The sequence below is a fragment of the Colletotrichum spaethianum genome (assembly GCF_022836535.1).
Source record: "Colletotrichum spaethianum MAFF 239500 DNA, contig04, whole genome shotgun sequence".
NCBI classification, from domain to species: Eukaryota; Fungi; Ascomycota; class Sordariomycetes; order Glomerellales; family Glomerellaceae; genus Colletotrichum; species Colletotrichum spaethianum.
In genome coordinates, this window is record NW_026054774.1 from 1580328 (window position 1) to 1601269 (window position 20942).

At 53.7% G+C, this 20942-nt stretch overlaps 5 protein-coding genes across 5 annotated transcripts; all 5 read right to left on the minus strand.

Moving 5' to 3' along the window:
- Nucleotides 1-6257: 6257 nt before the first annotated feature.
- ColSpa_02482 (uncharacterized protein) lies at nucleotides 6258-7478 on the minus strand (the record flags this gene model as incomplete). Its single annotated transcript, XM_049268694.1, has 1 exon — nucleotides 6258-7478. One exon carries the CDS (start codon nucleotides 7476-7478, stop codon nucleotides 6258-6260), a length of 1221 nt encoding a protein of 406 aa, XP_049124651.1.
- A 2369-nt stretch (nucleotides 7479-9847) lies between these two features.
- ColSpa_02483 (uncharacterized protein) lies at nucleotides 9848-10297 on the minus strand (the record flags this gene model as incomplete). Its single annotated transcript, XM_049268695.1, has 1 exon — nucleotides 9848-10297. The coding sequence occupies one exon, from the start codon at nucleotides 10295-10297 to the stop codon at nucleotides 9848-9850; it is 450 nt and encodes a 149-aa protein (XP_049124652.1).
- Nucleotides 10298-11488: 1191 nt separating this feature from the next.
- ColSpa_02484 (uncharacterized protein) lies at nucleotides 11489-11794 on the minus strand (the record flags this gene model as incomplete). The annotated part of the gene is made up of 1 exon (XM_049268696.1): nucleotides 11489-11794. One exon carries the CDS (start codon nucleotides 11792-11794, stop codon nucleotides 11489-11491), a length of 306 nt encoding a protein of 101 aa, XP_049124653.1.
- Nucleotides 11795-14020: 2226 nt separating this feature from the next.
- On the minus strand, nucleotides 14021-17472 carry ColSpa_02485 (uncharacterized protein; the record flags this gene model as incomplete). Its single annotated transcript, XM_049268697.1, has 6 exons — nucleotides 14021-15217; nucleotides 15269-15702; nucleotides 15755-16301; nucleotides 16351-16493; nucleotides 16545-17312; nucleotides 17379-17472. The coding sequence occupies 6 exons, from the start codon at nucleotides 17470-17472 to the stop codon at nucleotides 14021-14023; spliced, it is 3183 nt and encodes a 1060-aa protein (XP_049124654.1).
- Nucleotides 17473-19931: 2459 nt separating this feature from the next.
- On the minus strand, nucleotides 19932-20706 carry ColSpa_02486 (DNA replication complex GINS protein PSF1; the record flags this gene model as incomplete). Its single annotated transcript, XM_049268698.1, has 3 exons — nucleotides 19932-20025; nucleotides 20084-20616; nucleotides 20680-20706. 3 exons carry the CDS (start codon nucleotides 20704-20706, stop codon nucleotides 19932-19934), a joined length of 654 nt encoding a protein of 217 aa, XP_049124655.1.
- Nucleotides 20707-20942: the final 236 nt, after the last annotated feature.

The following is a 20942-nucleotide window of genomic DNA, read 5'->3' on the forward strand; positions in this document are numbered from 1 at the left end:
TTGGTATAACGATTGTGAAGCAGGAGCCGTGATCTCCCAAAAGCCGGAATCCAAACTGCGGCAGAAGGCCTTCTAAATCGTCGGGGGCAGTCAAGAATTCGGTCGGTCCATGAACTCGGAGGATGGAAAGGGGTGATCGTCGGAAGGTTGATTACGTCGATGGGAAGGGGCCTCTCCGCGTGGGTTGTATTCGTCCGAAGGCTGCAAGCGTGGACGGGGAGCTGGTCTGAGAGTTTGCTTATATTTCGAAAGTTTGGGTGGATTCGAGAACAGGGACGTGTGAAACGTTATTATGCGTTGGGGGTGTGCAGGGTAGGTTGGGAACTTTTCATCGGATTTCGATGCTCTGCTGGCAGGAAGCTTGTCAGTGCACTGGGGACCAGGACAACTAGGGCGACGACATGACTTGCAGATGGGCCTGCGATGCAAGCGATCCCAAGGAGCGGAGCGGGTTGGGGCAGGGAGGGAAGGCAAAAGACTTACCACGATGATGTATTGAGCAGCGTTGTGTGTGTTGTCGTGTGTATGGTGGTGGATCAGAACGGGGTAAAAGAGGGATACCCAGCGTCAAGCGTTTTTGAGGGGGGATCCCCGAATTGAGGTGGCTCGTATGTCTCGCAGACTGTTCCTTGGGTTCAAACCGGGCCCAGTCGCTTCTGCTGAACCAAGTGCGGAGGGAAAACAAAGGTCTGACTGTAGTGGATTTTTTTCCGTCGAGCTGTCTTCCTTGCGCTAGTGGGCGGCGTGAGGCGTATGGCGCGGGTTTCTTTTTCGTCTGTCTGCAGAGCACGGTGCCTCTGGTGTCTCGCGCCGCTCAAGTCGCAGGACTGGGATGGCGACGGGCACCCAGATTGGGCGGCAGGTCGGGGAAAGTCAAAGACCTGGGCGCGGGATGGAGGGAAGGGGTTGGTTTCGTCGAGTGGAAATGTTTCGACAGCAGCAACGAGCGCGGGATATGCGCACGCGGATTCGCGGTGGCCTTTCGCTGTGGCCGTGGCGTCTGAGCTCCAAGAAGCAGGAGCAGTGAACCAAAGGACAGCAAAGTCTGGCCGAAGGAAGGACGTTACGACAAGATGTTAACTTGTGACCGCAGTAGCAGGTGGAATTGGAGTGCGGGAAGTCTGAGAGTTAGGACTCTGAGGCGATGTCGATGGGGTTGCGATGCTTCCTGGAAAGGGGGGATCCGGGTCTCGGGCTGTGGGCAGCTATGTCTGGTCCTGGCGGAGTAAGGCAAGAAACAAAGCAGACGAGGGCGCGAAAAGTCAATCGGAGAACCAGACAGGTTGGAAGCGAAAGCCTAAGCGTGTGCGCTCCTCAGGCGAGATGAGCAAGGAGCGTTCGGTCGGAGAAAAAGAAGAAGGCGTGAGGAAATGTGGTGATGAGGAGTGCAGTTCGGTGCGATTAGTGCAGCAGACGGCTAGATAAGCGGGAAATGACCGTTGCGTCCAAGAAGGCAGTGTCGGCACTCTCTGTATAGCTGAGTGCGTGAGTGAGCAACTGGGTGGCTAATTATTAGGCCCGTCGGGTATGTTGGCAGCGATATGGACGGCACGTTCGAGGCCAGTCCAATGATACCTTCTGTTCCGTATTAGGCGCGTTCATTAACGTTGGTTTCTCTCGACGAACAGGGCCACTGGGCCGTAGGGTGATTAGTTCGTGCTTTCTCTCCATCTCGCTCGCCCGCGCGCCTTCTCTTTGGTCTCTTCCCTCCTCCCTACTCTTCCTCTCCCCTCTCCCCCCCCCTCTCCCCGTTGGTCTTGTGTGCCAGGGGGGGCAAGCAGTTGCAGTAGAGGTACCTTAGTGTAAAATAAGTGGATTCTGGGTACGTACCGAATTTTCGCCCTTTGCTTTTTCTGGGCGGGAGCTTGCGAGAACTCCACATAAAGTTGTGCGTGGATATGCCGACAACGGGAACAATTGCGCAATTGGATTAAGCTACAGAACGCCAATGGATAAATGACAATCCTTGGTAGCTGTGTCGAGCAGAAACATAAACGGGGCATGCAAAAGTTGAGGGGGAAGAAGGGCCGTGTCTGAGCCGATGGGGCTCAGGAGCTCTTCACGAGGGCCAGACAAGTGCACAGAGCAAGAAGCAGGATAAGAAAAATATGTGACTACGAGCGACGGGCAATGGGCGAGGGGACTGGGAAATGGGGCATGTTTGCGTGCCAATCAACTCGGCAAAAAGGGGACGAGGGGGATGGAGATTTCCCCTACCCTGGCTTCCTCTCGTTGCCCGTCTGCGTATGCCGCTCATCTCTCGTGTTGTTCGTTCCCCCCACACCCCTTCACTTACCTGCATTTGGTCCTCAGCCGGGGAGGAGGGATCTTTCCCGTCCAACTCGGACACCAACGCCGATTTTCGAGGGGCGAGGACGTGCAGAACTGGTCCTCTGCTCCCTTTACACTACTCTCTCATCATCATTACCTACCTGCCTGCCTACCTCCCACGCAGAAAGTGCTTCCGATCTGGCACCGCCCAATTCCAAGCTAGGAAGAGCTAGACATCGAACCGCACACGCCAAATGCCTCTCTCTGTTCCCCCGCCCACCCGCCCACCAATCCTTCATCGACTGACTAGCCAGAAGCCACTGACACCGTCCAATGCACCACTCACTCATCATCACCCCCGACACAGAAAGTTTTCCCTCGCTAGCCTGGTCATCGTCAAATTGGTACCCAGACTTGGAGATTAAACCCCTGTCGCATCCCCTGCAAGGACCATCGTTCAACTCAGGAACGGGCAAGGGGTCAACTTTTCCTGGACTAGTTGGATGATACACGCGGCGCCACCACGAAATACCAGCACCCCAGGTATTCGGCACATCAGGACGCCCCTTAATCGCGAAGAGGCCGCGCATCTTGGACCACTTCCAACGCCGACCACTGCAGAACGCGGCACAAATGAGATCCCTCCCTCTCGGGTGATGACCCGTGTCGCCCTGTGGCCTGACTCCTTGCCGCTACCTGCGTCCTAGGTTTCGCGGTACCTCGAGGGCCCCTGCCGTCGGTTCACACCCGCCATGCATCCGCTGCAAAGCTTGTGGAAGCATGTTCCTCGCTGGGCACTAACGGCACTTCGTCCACGACTGTGAAGGACGCACATGTCGCAGTCGAGTGATCAGACAACCTGACAGTGTCTCCCCCTAGTTGACCTGCGAATACCGTGCACGCGTAGTACGTGCAGACATAACATGACAGTGGGCCATGACTTTCAGAAAATAAAGCCCCCAATGTCCTCCTGCCATATTCTACAAAATACATATCCAGACCCTGTTAGACCCATCTTTCTCTTTTTAATACATGTCTTATACTACTTTGGGCCTATTAAATTTTAGAAAAATCGTAAAAAAAGGCTCTTTTGGAAAGGTTTATTACGATTCTAGTTAAGGTTAAGGTGTAGGATTCGGGATAGGATTAGGGATGAGTTTTGTAGCAAGAATATGAAGATTGGTTAGGATGAGATGTAAAGAACATTTATCTTGACTTTCTTATTGGCTACATCTGAATGTCAGACCTATTGTCATGTCATGTCTGCACGTACTACGCGTCAACTAGGAGGGGGGGGGACTCTGTCAGCTTATGTGTAGACGCGTCGCAGTCCTGTACCACCGTTGCACGCATATGCACCTACTTCAGACCAACTTAACCGAGTGAGCAGGCGATTGAGCAAGCAGTACTTGGCAGCAGGAACAACAGCACAAGGAGGAGGAACCCGTGCGGGATGTGTCGACTTTGGTATCCGTTCCACGCCGAGACACCGCGCGGCCGTATGTCTTATCTTTTGTCTCTTGCCGAGTACAAATCAACGGACCGAGTATGGGCAGTTCCATCACCAACTCAGCCCTGCTTCCTTGCCAACTCATGTACCAACAGCCAGGCTCCGACTTCCCTCTTCGGCCCTGCCCATCACCCTCGGTGTTTTCTTGATCTGTCCCGAATCCACAACAGACCCTCGAATCGATCAAGGGTGCTCGTTTGCCGGGGCTCCTCCACGACGGCGGTTGACTCGATCGCCAATTGGACAGAGCGCACGCGGCAAATGGGACGTTGGGAGGGCTGGGACAAGCGCTTTAAAGTGTCAACCGTGTTCGCAATCAAAGCATGTCTACGAATTGACAGCAAGCCCCCAGATGGACGGACCATGCTGTAATTTCCGGATGCCATCACATCACTGCCTCTTCCAACCAACGGCCTGCCATGTGTGGCGTGCACGTGCACACTTCGTCCAGGCACGCCGCACCAAGGCCTCAATTACAGCTTTCATATCTTGCGCCGTCGGCTCCTTTGCAGGAACCGTCTCCGGCAAGCTCCCTAGCACGACCCAGCTGGCTTGGGAGTCTGTGTGTGTCGACAAGCATGCTAGTGGCTGCTTCTCATTCCCCGCCAACCCTCATTCGTTGATGGTTCATGCATCCCCTGCTCCAACAATCTCCAAGGCCTGGATCCGCTACACCAATCCCTCGAGGCCCCTCTCTCCAACTGCTAGGATTGGTTGTCGTCGCTTGCTGGAGGTCAAACAATGCCGTTGTCCAGGAGAATATCATGGGACGGACGAGAAGCCGAGAGACGCAAACTTTTCGACGCCCGGGACCGTCTCGCCGAGCCGTGATATCGGATGTTTGTGTTCATTGCCACATATGCCCGCTGTGCCTTTTCCCATTCTTCTGTATTCCCGTCGTCCGATGAACCTAGCAGTTGGCGACGCTCCGTCTCCGCAGTCCCATGTCGCAGAACGGTTGCGCATGTGCCTCACCATATTTAGCACATCAAATCGTCTTTTCATAAGCAGGAGTCGGTTGGATAGTAGTCCACGGGCTTGCTCTCTCAAATATCAGAGCATGACCAAGCTTACTTCCCTCGATTGGCCGAGGTCGCATCTAATTGGGGCTGCACGTAGGTACCCGCCCTTCGCACTTCAGCCCAAGTTGCTTTTTCTTTTTTCCATGTTCGGTGTTCTAACGCACGCAGGACAACTGCAGCATCTTACGTCATGAGCTACAAGAGAAAGGCCATTTCCATTGGCGAACGTAGCCGTAAGGTGCGCTTTTACACCCTAGGTTTGTGCTTTGTCCATGTGCAAAATGGTTCGACCTCTCAGCTTAGGGACGTTCAGAGTGGCGTGTCCACGCTTGGTGTTGCATCCTTCATTGAAACCCTGGCAGATCAGCAGCCAATTCGTAACTGCCAGCTTCGAACGACATCAGTCAGGTTCATTCTGTATGGGTCTGGTTCCTAGGCGTCTGGTTGACAGCTTTGAACTGACTGTGCTCTGTTCTGCTTGGACAACTACTTCACTCTGAACACTAGCTGCGGATGGCCAAGCATTTCCTATCAGGCTCTATCCACACAGTCGTCGTAGGTGTCAAGAACAGAGCAATCAACTCAAAGTCCCACAAACGCTTCCACCGACTCGGGCATCCGCTCTAGTCACTAGCTCTAACACGAGGAAAACGCAACAGTGTGTATCGTTGTGTGGCAGATGCCTCCGGAAAGGCATGTCGAGGTCCGAGGCCCTCGGGCTTTTGACAGCATCACACGAAGCAATCGAAACAACGAATGGGAGGAGGTTGACGTTCATGCTGTCGGATTCGCAGGTCCATCTCACGAGTCAAGAACCCTTTGACGAAGTCGCGATTAGAAAGCGGCCCTTCTCGACTGAACATTGCGCCAACAGCGCCCAGCTCTGCGACTGGGCGAAGCATGGAAGATCAAACATTAACATCTAGGATTTTCCTAGACAACACTCGAGCCGCATCGCCTTTCGTCTTCTGCGACCCTTCAGGACATTCCCGTGGTTGGCAGCGATGACTTGCAGGGAGCCGGGGTGCGGAGGAAACGTCACTAGGAAGCGTGTTGCGCTTTGTCCTTGCCCACGTAATCCTTACTGGCTTACCGCCAACCCAGCTACCCGAGCGCGCACTTCTCGTCAAGAGAAGGGCTTCCTGGAGTAAGGAAAGTGAGCTTTGGGAAGCATGATACGATTCACCATCAGCACAATTTGTGTGGATTTTCAGGGCCTCATGGCTACAACGACGACACTCGGACGAACAAGCGAGAAGGCGGACACAGCATCCCAGTCTCTTGTGTTAGAACATGCTAAGCGATGCCACTTGTTTTCACCAAGAGGGTTTCATCGACAACGGTCTTCAATGTCGGGCCTCATCGCTGATTGGGAATCTTTTCATGTTCATGGCATCAAGCTCAAACCTTTCCTCGCTGTGCTGACAAAGTACACAGACTCAGAGGTCTCACGGTTACAGCAAACGAACTCCCCTGCCGACGCTCCGCGTCTCAAAGACTTCAACCTGGCCGGCGCCCATTGCCTCCTCCAATACCCAGTGGAACTCCAAGCCATAGAAGTCCTTCCATCTTTTCGTCCGTCCCGGCAGCACGCCGGCGAACTCTCCCCTGGCCTTCCTTGCGAGACGTGCCCCGTCACGGGCTACGCCACCCTCCCATCGCTCCCTTAACATGGACACAGGCATCTCCCTAAACTGCGATCTGGACAATAGCTGGGTAAGTTGTTCCACCGCGGCGGCGGTCAGTTTTAGAAATGACCCGTTTCCGGGCACTGCAATGGTGAATTCCACCCCCGAAGATGATGACGCATCGGCACGGGATGACCGCAGCGCCCCTCCGCCACCACCTGCGGCGTGTACAGCCCCCTGGCCGCCGACGGCGTCAAAAGTGCCGGACGCTGCGCGGGACACCGCCTCGATGCTCATCAAGCTGCCGCGGTCCTCCGGGCGCAAATGCAAATTCATCAGCGGAGTGTTGACGTGCTGCGGATGTATACTGGCCGTCAAGAACCCTGCCCGCACCAGAGCATCGGCCTGCTTTTGATGGCAGGCAGACCGCGGCATCGTCTGCGCCAGGGGGTTTTCTCTGAGAAACTGCAAGAATGCCGTCTTCGCCTCCTCGTCCAGCCCTGCAGACTGCGCTATCATCTCCTCCAGCTCGGACGTCTGGATAAGAGCTTCGCCCAGCCCACCCCGACGTGGCACGTAGATCTTGCGAAGAGCTCCGCCACGCTGCAACTCTGCGACCTCGCGCTCCACAGCGGTTGGGGAGGCCAGCAGCGCGTGGAGGTGTGATACCGTCACGATCCCTGGTATGGCTTTGCGGTAATTGAGCACCTCGGCGATGCGCGTAGAATTCATGCCAGCCGCTTCTGTTGGCATAGGGCCGAACATGTGGTTGCGAGTGTACTTGATGGCCTGGACAACATCGCGAAGCGACATGTCGGTCGCCAACGCCGCAACCAGGCCGACATCGTCGAGCCTGTCATGGAAGAAGTCGTCGTCATCGTCGTAGTCCAGACCAGCGTCTGCCGGCGCGGGTTTCTTCTTGACGCTGCTGCCGGCCCGGGGGCTGTTGGTCCCACTGTTCTTCCGTGGCGACGCTGAGACTGTCGCTTTCGGCCTTGGCTTTGACTTTCTCACGCGACCGCCACCCAGTATTGAGCGCAGGCTCATATCTCTTCCGGGACGTGATATGCGAGCGTACTCGGAATAATAGATCTTTAGCCGGTGGGATATCTTGAAGATGATAAAACGTTATGCGTAGGTGAGCGTTGCATGTCCGGCAGCTGTAGTCCGGGCGGCTCCACTCTCGTTTTAAAGGGTGGTGGTTCTGGATGCCGCTGCGCCTTTCCGGATGTCGATTCGGGTGGGTCTTTGTGGGTGTGGTGGTGGTGGCAAATCCGACGACGAGCCGTGCTTGGGTTGCGCGAGCATCCCTTATTGGATGGCAAATGAACCAGCACGTCCTCCAAGGGGTACCGGACTCCTGTCAAGCGAGGAAAGAGATAACGACGCTTCGTCACAGGCAGGTGAGGAAATCCGACGTCGTATGGCACGAGTGCTCTTCACGCTCCGCGGTGCTGTTGGAGAAGATGACATTCTGTTTTGTTTCTCGGGGTGGAAATTACTAGTTAAATCCTAAGGTTTCAAGGTAAACCGGCTTTCTTTTGCTGGAGGTCCACCTGGGACGGAAGGCCGAAAATTTATTGGCAGTCGAACGGGTCAAGAGGAGTCAAGTTTTGGGACGAACATCAAACCGAAACATTTGGCGATCCCCGTAGGCGATCTACCTTAAGCCCACGAATCCATGAGAAGGTGGCATATTACAAAAAAGGAATATGATTTTTCCTTTGGGGATCGATATCTCCCGTGAGGATGGCTTTTATTTATGTCCGGTCTTGTTGGGTCTTGACAACATCGCACAGCAACGTGGACAAGTTTATGGTGTGTTGTTGTCGGTGGGGAGCGGCCGGTAGGAGTGGCTCGACTCTCCAGCCAAGTGTCGTCGGTCCTGGCTTACTACTCCGAACGGGTGAGAGTTGCCCTTTCTGGATCGGAACAAAAGTTCTTTTTTTTTTAATTAACAATAAAACAAAACAAAATTAGATACGATAAACGACGGCGTTGTTCGACGTGAATTTGCGGGGGACTGGCCCAAATGCAACACGATCATCTCGCAATGTGCCAATGTCCTTGTAAAAAACCGTCGTTGGGGACGGATTTGGACGAGCCCCCCTCATACTTTTTTTTCCTTCTTCTTCTTCTTTCGTAGGGTGGTGTCGTATCGTTACATTCCGAAGCGCGCTCATCAGTGCCGCAGTCGTCGGCACGATGGTTCTTCCTTTTGAAAGGAGATTACCCGATGTAACATGAGGCCGTTTGCGACCACATAAACTGGACTTGGCCCAACCCAACACTGCCCAGTCTGGCACGTCGCGCTATCCAACTCACTGCGACGTCTGCTGCACGAGAGGGTGGATTTTGTAGGGTAGCAGATGCAGGCCTTTTTGGACGTTACGGTTCATCATCGGAGATAGTGAGAATGGGATGCGACGTGCAAGGTTTTTTTTTTTCTTCCTTTCTGGGTGAGGGATCCTGAAGGGCTTTAGCTTCGCTCATTTTGTTTTCTGGCGTGAAACTGTGCTCTCCTGTGCAAAATCAGAAGGGATTGTTGGGCCTCGGGGCTGTGCCGCGTGATGTTGTGCCCACTTCGCCGAACTGTACCGGGTTCTCAATGTATATCGAAACTACCAGCTCAATATCCAGACATCAAATGTCATAGACATTGACCGAGTGTCGGCCGGTGGCCTTTAATTCAGTGCTGCGACTATGATGTGCGTCTTGAAACGCCGTAGGTCGTCGAGAAGCAACATATAGCTACTACCCTCACACGAATAAGCTGGATTACGGTCGTCTTCTCAGCCCTTTAATCTTATTCCACCACGCCTCTCCTCATCTTATGTGCTGTTATTTAGATACATCCTTCGCAGATCCCAGCCTCCCAGCACCGCGCTGACTCCATCAGTGAGACGCCAGAAAGCGAACAGAGCATGCTCAAGGACAACGACACCGTCAGCGCAGACTGGCTTCGTAGCCGGCCATCCTCAGTATCTGCAGAGTTCACCTAATCAGTGTAGCATGAGGCGTGCCCTCTATCTTCTTCTCTGAGCCTTTACAGCAGCCTCCGGTAAGGAGCCCGCCAATGCATCCGTGCAGATCCCGGGTGCAGGCACCAGGATCTCCGCCTCTAGATAATATCGAATGGTTCCCGAACACCATGCGCCATTGATCCGAAGTGGTGTCGACCTCCCGCATCGGATGTCGCGATTGCGTCAACGGGCTTCGCCGGTCACCCCGAATGCCGACTTCTTCCCGTCTCCCATCTTCGCCGCGATCTTACCGTGACAATTTGCTGACCTCGAGTTGCGAGGTTCACGAACAGGCGGGACGCCCCGCAATATCAAGACACCGTTGGAGGTCGGACGTAAAAGGGGCACGCCGGGCTGAGGTGTCCCAAACTTTTGCATCCGCAAGATGCCGGGTCAATCGACGCGTATATCGCTCCCAACGTGATCCAAGAGCCAGGCGTGCAAGTTGGAATAGAGCTCCTCGAGAATGTAATCGCAAAGCCATCTCGAATTACGGATAGCGGGCGTAGAGGAGTACCCTACGTGTCCTACGAATCCTGCCTCGGGGTTTGACGAGGTCGGTAAGATGACAAAACGCGTGACGTCCTGGTGGATTTCGGCAATCTCTTGCTGGTCCAAGTGCTTCTCGAACTCGTCCACCCCCAGTCTGCTCCTCGAGCTTCGTGACTTTTGTTTCGTCTGCTGGTCAACCCAGTTCTGTTTCTTCAGAGAGCCGATGTAGGATCTTCCATCCGCCGTATATTCTCTCATACGGATGCATGGACCTTCGTACCCTCGCGGTCCAGGCTGTTGGGCAACCAACACCTGTACATATTTTGTCCGAGTATTGGTATAGCGGGCCATGTATGTGTCATTGACCGAATAAACCGAAAATCCTCGGTTGAAGGGGGCGGAGGCAGGATTCCTCTCTTCCCTAGCGAACCTAAAGAAAACATTGCACCCTGACTATGCAGTATATATCCGCAATACCGCGGCGAAGGGAGGTATTCTCCAAACACTGGCGATGCGGCTAGCTGTGATCACCGGCGGTGATGGGCACCACGGAAATAGAGAGGGCGACAGAGTATTTCCCTTAGTCGTACTTAACTCGTATGTCAATAGCTGTCATGTTAAAGCCTGGGAGGTTTCCGATAGTCCCGTCTCTCAGGGGCTCCACGTGGTCATTGTTTCGTTTATTGACAGTTGGGCGGTTCTTGGTAATCTCTATAACAGCCCAAGCGGTTCATTACCAACGGGTTTGTATCCTGGAGCTCAACAGCTTACAGACGTCCTTGCAAGGGGTTTGAACCGAGGCGGAGGGCTGTGGTAGTGGCCCCTTCATTTTCCATTGACAGTAATATCGGGGAAGGTGATAATTCATGTGAAACTGAGGCGAATTAAAAGGATGCGGATAAGCAAGAGGCATCGGGTGAAAGAGGGGGTACCAAGGTGAAACAGAGACAAACGCACTTATACAGGGGCTAAAGTGAATAACAAGCCGTAGTATCCTCATTTCCTGCATAACGGTGGAAGGCAGACCTGTTCTACTCGAAGGTGTCAAAAAGGCTGTGAGAGGTTGAAACATGCTTTCCCTTTCCAATCCAATATCCATTCTTCAAACAACCCGTCCTAGTTAAGAAGGGAGAGGCTACGCTTCCAGCCTCCACAACAACAGCCAGCGCACGGTAGTATTGTGACAGCAGTAGGCGACTTCACTCAAACAACAACGCGAAAAGAATCATCAACAGTGCTTCTATTCAATCATACGGACAAGGGAACGGAAAGGGCCGAAAAGAAAAGGACTGGCCGCTGAGGAACGTTCGTAGTACTATCAGAGCCTTCCCTTGATACCGAAGCTCGCTGCCCAGTCGCCCAACAAATGGTCAAGAAGATTCAAAGATAGCCCTTGGGAAATGAAGGAGGAGTTAAGATCTACCGTAAAATATCCCACCATCACGCTCTGGAACAATTCTGATGGCTCTTCGTCACTGAGACCACAATTACCATCACGCCAGAGGGGTCGGCTTGGACTTTTGTGGGCATCCTACGGCTCGGCTATGACCACGAGGGAGCGTATCCAGGCATGCTCTTGATATCCGTTACGAAAGGCGCAGTGACGCGCGAGCTTCTTGGCCTCCAGCGCAGCAAGCTGTTCGTCTTCTTCGGTGACGTTAGCGGCCTCAGTGGCAGCGGTCCCTTGCGCTTCTTGAGCAAGAAACACCTCTTCTTCTTCGGCTGCTTCTTCGGCTGCAGCGGCCGTAACGCCTTCCTCCTCTTTAACTTAACGCAAAACTTCTTCTTTTCCTTTTCGAGCTGTTGTGCTCGATTTTCCAGCAGTGTCAGTCGATCCTTGATCAGCATGTGCGCTTCGATGTGTCATGCGACATGAAGAAGTATACAATTTTCTCCCAAACGCAAATCCTCACATCAACCAGTCACCACCAAAGATATTAAGTGGACGTGGCATCGCCGCGATTAGCATTTCGAAGCTCTAGGGAAGCCGGGTTCCTTACCTATGTATTAAATACTTGAGTGCAGTGCAGCATGAACGGCTATTTGCGTTCTCACACGCATGCATGTGGCCTTGTCTGGGAGTGAAACCAGCAACACCTACCGTATCATGAAGACAGCACGAGTTTGAACTTAGGGAATGATACGACCCGGTAACATTACGGAAAGGTCGGAGGAACTGGGAAAATCGAAAGTATGATATGAAGATGTCAACAAAAGGCCCAATGAGAAGTGCAACGATGAGATCTTCAAAACACTGCTTCCCGAGGTCAAACCTTACCTAGCTATACAATGTACGCCAAATATTCGAACCGAGAGGATTTAGGTACGTAACGTACACCCAAGCCTTGATAGTCAGGCCCCTGGCTGATTTAACGACTGGGCTCTGGTATAACTCGACTAGGACAAGTTCGACAGGTCTCTTGCTGAATTCAAAGAGAACTTCTTCGTCGGCGAGGTCGCCAAAAATGGTGAATCCATCTTTTACCATAAAGGAGAAATCTTCAGAAATTTCAAATCTGATGTTGACGAGGTGCTGCGTTTTCCAGATGCCGTGTCCGCTTCAGAAATCGAAGCCTTTGACAACTTATGGTATGTTGGCGGCGTTTGTTAGCCAACTTTATGGTTTTATCCATCCCCATGCCATATCATGCCTTTACCAGCACGTTTTCTCCACCCCTAGTGTATGAAGCACACTCGCCGATAGATCCCTCTAGATGCGATGAAGAACCTGTGTAGAACAGTCGACATGGGAGACCATGGGTAGGAGGTCCTCTTCAGCTACTCCAATCAGATAATGTCAATACTCCGGCATTCGTTCTCTGTGGAAGCCGACGGCGACAAGGGCATCAAGTCTCTGCCCAGGCTATCGCTACCAAAGCAACAAAAACTCAATTGAGCCAGAGTGCATTCTCCAGACACGGCGACCCCGGCGTCTGCGTGTGGGACTTGGACTCCCGGGTCGCCGACACCTCCACGTCGGGGTCAATGCCGGAAGTTGGATGGTGCGGGGGTGCAGCCGTGGCATACCTGACACCGATGGAACGCAGAATCGCGGACATGACGGAATGGGGACTGGATGCTACGGTTGTTTAGATGATGGTAGGGTGCTTCGGTCTCCAAACAATCGGTGCAAGTAAAGTCCGAACAACGTGTGGTTTAAGATGGGCAATAATTCAGCGATAGATCCAGCGATAAATCCAGCAATACCACCAGATGCCCTCGATGTAACACGAACCGCCAGAACCGGTCAGATGACTGGAATTCACTTTAAGAGATGACTCTCAACATAAACACTATGGTACGACCAGGGGCCAGATCACTATCTCAGGTAGCGTAAGGTTTGACTAGAGGGTCTGGGGAAATGGTGTTGGTTCAGACGGGGACAGGGCTGACACCAAACGAGAGGAACACCGCCTGTTATCGCACTGATTCATGATATGGGGGTTTGTTGCTTATATTCCTTGGGAACAGAGCGTTCCGTGTGCTTTGATGCGCAAGCTGTTACTGCTGGTTGCTTTTCCTATGCATCTCACATTAACAGTTTCTGTAATTGACCTAAATCTAATTGTGTATAGTTGGAATGTGGGATGAAAGTCGCCATGAAAGGAAGGGGGCGAGAAAAAGCACCCACAGCACAGGACGGCACACGACACCAAGACAGGCACGCGGCGGCAGAGACACCTAGATTCATTCATGGCACGTTGGCACTGGGCGAAGGTCCAGCTCTTGCGGCGCCCGTCAGCAAGCTTGGCGAGACATGCGGGCAAGACATGTATGTGTCTTGACTCAGAAACCCACCGTCACGACATCATTCCAGAACATGATGTAATACCAACGGCATCTCTTGTCGTTACGATTCTATTTGCTTATGCAGAGAGGACTTACACTCTGTGCCTCAACATCTAGGTATCCGAAGAAGGCTATCAACAATAGAAGTATGTAAGCCACTTCGCTAACGACAACCAACTACAAATGACAAAACCCTTGATATTCAAAACCCATCTTTTTTTAGTATCCTTGTCAACTCCAGTAATTCAAAGAAAGATAAAAGTTATTGGTAGTCTTCACCAGGCACTAACCGGCCATGGTCAAGATGTACGAAGTGATGGAAGTCATCCGCTCACTTGTCAGCTTCAGCGACACCCTCAACAGCTCCTGGGCGACGTCCGGCTGGTCTTTTTGAAGCTTTTGCCACCCCTCCTTATCCATGCGCCACGCCACGCAATCTCTGTCAACCGTCACCGTCGCAGTTCGGTCTGTCTCAGAGAAGAAGGGCAATTCGCCGCAGGTGGTACCTGCGACAATGCTCTCCGTCAGCGAGCCTTGGGGTAAGTCGTAGTCGGCACGGAGGATGCCCTTCTCAACCAGGTAGAAACCCTTGGCAGGCTCGCCTCTTGTGAAGAGCACCGTGCCGGCTGTGTACTCCTTCCTGACAAAGTAGCCAACCGCTCTGAACCAGAAGTCCTCGTTCTTATCGCTGAGGCCCTGGAAAATCTGGAGCATCAGTCGCAAAGGCTCCTTAAAGCTTTGCCATTTCTTCGAGCCTGACGACTCTGTGTTCGCCAGCGCGTTTCTAGCAGCTTCGTGAAGATGGTTGCGTCTCGGTGAGTTGATCACCAGATCGAAGGTTCCCCGATCTGGCTTCGCCGGCACGTCGAGGTTGGCTGTCGGCGCGTGGCGAGAACCCTTTCGAAGCTCCTCCTGCCTAGCGTACAACGTCTTGAGCAGCTCGTTCTCACAGCTCTCCAGAGCCGAGTTGAGGTCTGGGAGCAAAGTAACTTCGATGCTGTCGTTGCCGAGTCCCATGGCCCGCAAATTACGGCCAACCTCGCTCTCCGCGTCTTTTCCACTCAAGACGAGAACGATTCCCTTGTTGTCCAGTAATCTGCTGATAGTGTTAAAGGCTTCACCTGCGGAGTAGTCGAGGCCCGTAACATGGTACAGATCGAGAATGAGATATTTGATGGGCCTCTCCGCAAAGGCACTGTCGTCGATCAGAGCGCGGATCTTCTCTTCGACACTCACAACCGTGCCGAAGAACAGGAAGCCAGTCAGCTTCACGATATAGATCTGACGACGAACTTCTTGCAGGTAGTGGTGTTGCGAGGGGTTCCTGCGCACGGTAGAACCAACGATTTCACCCGTGTAGCTGGCTCGGACAGCAGACACTCTCGACGTCTGGAAGATCAGCGAGACGAAAGCGAGAATGATGCCCACACCAATGCCAATGACAAAATCGTAGATGCCCATTACTAGAACGATTACGATTACCTAGATGGGTGTTAGTTGGTTTCTGTGGATGTGTAGATTTGCACAACATACCGTCAGGTATTCGGCTAATTTCAGCTTCTTCCTTGGTAGCCACACGGCTTCGAGGAGGAGCTCGAAACCAAGATCGAAAATGAGAGTGCCGACCATCATAATGGGAATGAACCCGATAATCTTAGGGCCGATAACCATAACGCCAAAGGTCAAAGCCGCTAGCATGTAACCAGCGAGCCTGCTGTCTCCCCCGGAGCGCATAAAGAATACAGTGTTGGCATATACAAGATAGTTCTGGATGCTGCCAGCCATGCCAGAGATGAAGTTAGAGTAGCCGTGTAGTTTGAGCTCACGGTCAAGGTCGGCATTGTCCTCCCCGCTCTGCAGAGCCAGGGCGGGAACATTGATGGGAACGTGGAGGATACCAAAGAAGGTAAGAGCTAGCATAGCAGGAATGCACTCCAGCACGGCATCCCACTCGACCAGGTTAAATTCTAAGGACAGCAGTCAGCATTAATTGGAGTAGGCGGGCTGGGTTCGACGTACTGTACAACGTGTAGAAGTACCACCACGGCTCGTCCGCTGGTGGTCCTTCGAAAATCCACCCATGATCTCGAAGAGAGTCAGGTTCGAGCGCATCCAAAGAGAATACAAAGAAGTAGAAGACGACCGGAATCGAGATGATGTAAAGCGGCAGGAAGTACTTGGATGCGCCCCGAGTTTGGCTGTAGAAAAGCACGACGGCAAGCAGAAGGGGTGTCACCCATAGGGGTATCGTGTCGCTCTGGAACAGCTTATGGAGAGTGTCCATATCGTACTCAAGGCTGCCGTCCATTCGGGCAGAGACTTCAAATCCTGTAGCAACCAGGAACCAGCCGACACCGCCAATGCAGCCAATCAATATGTGCCTCGGGATGAAGCCAACCATGTAGCCAAAGTTGAACTTGCCCATGAGATAGAATACCGTGCCAGTCATCATAGAACTGATCGCATACGACACAATCGTCGTTGCGATCACGGCATCAGGTTGATCTTCGCCAATGTGGTCCGTGATTGTTTGAGCCATGTTGTGGAAGAACGGCACAACCTCGATCTATAACCGGATTAGCATAGTCGCGATAATCGGACAGAGGGCAACCCACCAGTTCAGAACCAACACCTCCCTTGAAAATACTGCCAGTCGAGAAAGTCAACTGAGAAACAATGGTGCTAACATAGAAAATAGATATGCCTGCCGAGCCCAGACCGGCAAAGATGGGCTTGCCAAGAGGGAACAGAATCATGCCTAGTCCAGTCAGATCAGATGAACAAACGACGTAGCTAGCAAGAGACTTACCGTAAGAAAGGGCATCGAGAACATTGAGCAGTAAGCCGACAACGACAGCCGGCAAGCAAGATGCGGGGGCCACCACGGCATTCTGCCAAAGCGCTCGACGGTCCCAAGATTTGGGACTCGTCGCGATTTGGATCCCATGAACAATGTGTTCCTCCACATTCACGGTCAGGTCCTTCAGACCGCGTAGCCACTTCTTCCTAGGCCTCTGCTTTTGTCCTTCCACGTCGATCCCGTCGGTGGTCCCGCTCGTATCATAGCTCTCGAAACTGTCAGATGACAACCTGGGAATCAGCGGCGTGCGCTCAGTGGGCTCGCCAGCGACTCTTGTCGTCGACCTCTGTGGCTCTCTTTCCGATCGCTCCGTGGATGGCGTTCGCTTCGGTTCAGGGTGGGATGGCTCCAATGGCTCGGGTGGAGGCTCGGGTGACGGGTCGCGATGCGACTGAGGAGGGGACTTCTTCAGTAGGTTCGTCAGGATCGAGGGGCCGTCCTCCGGAATTCCCTCAACACTCTCATCCGGCGAAGATGGCTCAGAGACCTCCGGAATGGTCTCGGAGCTCGCGACATGCGCAATCTCCTCGCCGTCCTCCTCTTCCTCCTCCTCATTATCCGAAGTAGCCGCTTCGCGAGCGAGGGCCGAAGATTGCGAGCGTTGACGGGAGAGAAAACCTGGGCTCTGGCCCGTCTTCTTGTCGGACAAGAGGTACGAGGCCAACTCTGCCGTGTCTTCGCGCACACTGCGGGCGTACTGGGCGCTGTCGACGGGAGCTATGTGCAGTAAGTTAGTGGTGTGTGCTACGAGAGTGACGTATGCGCCAACCATTGGATGCTTACCTAGATGGTCCCTTACGTTGCCATGGATGAAGGAACGGATCGGCTCCCGGTGACTGGAGCTCACCGAGGACGACAGGTTTCTCGAATCGGCCATTTGAGAGGTTCGGCCTGGACTGAGCAAAGGGTTCTCAGGGTTGCTATTATCGCTGGTCCTTTGGGAGCTGAGCGATGCGGCTCTTCTCCGCCATGGAGAGAAGCCAAAGTTTGGGGAGGACATGGCTCTCTGGCGGGTATGTTGGCTAGCAGCGGGTAGACACCTCGGGTCAACGTCGCACCTCTTGGAGGCGCCAATTGTTGAGTGGCCGGGCCAGTAGTACGGCTGTTTGTTGCAGGTTTTACCTGGAAAACATGGGAAGCTCAGCTCGGGTGTGCGCGCGAGGCAGAAATGTGCGGTGGGCGTCGGCGCAGATAAGAGAGGAGAAAGTGTATTAGGAGATAGTCGACGGACGGGGCCTGGATCTACAGGCGAAGCAAGGATAGCCCCCGTGTAAGTTGAGCGGGTGGGCAAGCGGAGGGAAAGGCCAAAGGCTAAAAAACCAACGCTAGCTAAAGGAAAACGGTTGCAATGTAGATGGACCTGACAAAGCGAGAGAGGGTAGGCGGAGAAAGACGAAGGGAGGAGAGAGAGTGACCGAGTTGGAGGTCGAGGAGGTCGAGGTTGTCGTCAACATGGTGCGCGCGCACGTAGACAGAATTAGACGAAGGACGAACCTTGATCCAAGTCAAATTTGCATTTTGCATGTGGCTCGTCGCCCCCTCATTAGCGTGCATTCTACCGGATGCCACCACTGTGGATGCTTGGGTACACTACCTCTCTCTTTACAGCGAGCTAGTGCCCATCCTCGTGGGTTCTTGGGCGGTCATTCCGCAGCCCAGCGCAGCCTATGTTGCCCTAGGTGCTTGAGTCGCACTACGTAACGCCGCAACAATCCTTGCACGTACAGCACAACGGCCCCTCCAGCGAGCCACTTACAGCCGCTGCAGGCAGTGGAACGGCGATAAATGGTTGGATTGGGGAGGACGGCAGTCCACTGTCAGCCAAGCAGCCCACCCTCACCATGTCGGCTCCCCCACTTCGGATCCAGGATTCCAGTCGTCCTCTGTTGCTCTTCGGAAGCCAGGGCCACACTCTGCACCACCACCACCTCTTCTTTCAAGCCAAGCACACCAGGCCAAGCTTTGGATTTTGGGCCGTGGGCCGCTTAGAGCGGATGGGAAGACTGTTTGACGTTGGTACTTTGTCCTCCTCCGATGCATCACATCTCAAAGAAACCATATCCCAGCCCAAGCTCACATCTGAAGAGCTAATGCACTGCTCGCGGTTGGGAAACTTTATGTCTTTTCGTGGGGAAACGGCTTTTCAATTGCAAGGTCTGGCGTCAATTGATCCTCGTTATCGCCTTCAATGGCTGGAGGTGTCTGCAACAAGGCGGGACAACAATCAGTGGACCAGTCGTCGCCGCCGTTGTCTTCTCCTGCGCCGGCTCTTCCCCTGGGCTGACGATCAAGAGAGTAATCCGGGCTAGCCAAGCTGGCCAACGGCGAGCGTCATGCAGCGCATGATGCAATGCAGCGCACCAGGCCTTGCTTGCCCTGTGCTATGTGTGTGTGCAGCTGAACTGCTTCTATTGGTAACCGGCTGCCCGTGGCACATTTCCGAGCGGTGGCGCCGCTAAGATTTCGATGAAGAGACACAAAAAGTCGTGGGCGTGTCTGAGGTTTCAATGCAGCCCGAGTCGTCGAATGTCACTGTCGGTCTCTCCAGCTCATCCACCACCGATATCGCGACATCCGATGTTCATTCCCCGCGCAACCACCACCTGTCCGAGCTTTGCGAGCCAAGCTGCCGACCAATAGTACCCTTAAGGACAAGAGGGTGCACCTTTGCTGCCATGCGAGTCATCTTTTCCAATTCGCCGCTCGTCGCGAACGCGACAAAAACTGCTGGCCCGTTGCAGACTCAGTCAGCAAGCCAACCTACATACCCTGTACCACGCTGCTCGGATTCTGTCGAATGCAGCAGCCCCATCAGATTCTCTTGCGGCGGGCCGTCGTACGTTGCCGTATTAGCCATTATTGCCTCAGTCGGCCGCCCGGAAGCCCCCTGCCCTGCAGATCTTGGCCCCATCTTGCTCTGGGCGGCGTGTTTTCGTTGTTCGTCGTCCCGTCACTCGATTCCGATGCAGGAGTCGACGCCGCGGTCAGCTTTGTCTTGCGTTGCGAACCCCGTTCCCTGGCCCCTTGAAACTGCATGTTTGTGCCCCGCACATCCCGCAAGACGCCGGCAAATTGCACAGATCTCGAATTGCTCGCATCATCTTGACGCACCGTCTTGAAATATCCTGCCAGCGATGGCGCACCGCGTGGCATGCGGATTGTGCAGGTAGACATCCATGGGGAAACTCGACCATGCATCAGACTGTCCCAGGCGGCCCTGCATCCGTACCCTTAACGCTCCTCTCATCTCCAAGAACAAGAGAGATGAGAACACATTCTTCTTGGTGTCCTTACCTCCAGACACTGGTGTTGAGCATTTTGGTCCGGCTCCCCTCATCAGCTGAGCTTTTGCAGGTAACCCTGCGCTATGAGCCGCTCCACATCACCCTGCCTCACATAGAACTGGCTGTTCTTGGTCAAGTTGATGGCGCTAAATCCTCGGCGTCAGACCTGTACCTCCAGCTGAGGCTCAAACAGTTCAAACTCACCCGTACTCGGTTTGTATCTCCCCCGCATCCTTCAAGACTCTCACGTCGATGAAGAGATCTCGTGGTGGCTCCAAGCTGCCCGTCAAATCAATATCCGTCCACTGGCCCTTGTAGGCGGCCAGTAGGTCGCCATATTGTCTCGCGTATTCCTCCTCCTGCGGACTCAGACTGCTCGTTGGGCCGTCGGCGTTCCCATTGAGCCCGCTGGTTGTCGATCCTGCATTGCCTCGTACCTGCTGGCCGGACAAATCGAGAACGTCCACTCCCCTCCATGCAAGCTCTTCAAGTTTGTCGGTTCGCGTTCGATGGTAGGCGAGGAGGCAACGTTTGTTTCTTCGCATCGAGAGGTAGTTGACCAGCACCGTACATGCCGTTGCTTGGTCTGCGGATGGGTCGAAGGAGCCCTGGAAAGGTTCCAGTAGCTCGGTCACATCTTTATCAAGGTCTCTGACTTCTCGCGTAACAGCGCGTACCATCTCGGCTTGGTACGCTGGTAAGTGTGCAAGATTTTGGGTCCGTTTGGCATGTTGCACCTGAAAAAACGTTAGTCCTCTGCATCACCCACGACGGATGGCTGCACTTCAGTCTGGTCATACCAACTTGTTACCTAGATCGCCGTACATGGTGCTTTACGAATAGTTATGCCAAGCTGAGTCGAGCTGTTGGAAGTGAGCAGGTCGTCTTGCAATAGCTGGCGCGTGTCGTGTCGAGAATCGCGTTGGGACTGGCGGGTTTGCAGGTACGGGTCTTAGAATCATCACGCCAGTCAAGTCGCGTCGCATTGGCCTGGCCATATTGGGAAGCGAAAAGTGCCCCTCACTTAGCGTTGCCCCACCAGAGCAGTAGCCCACTCGACGGC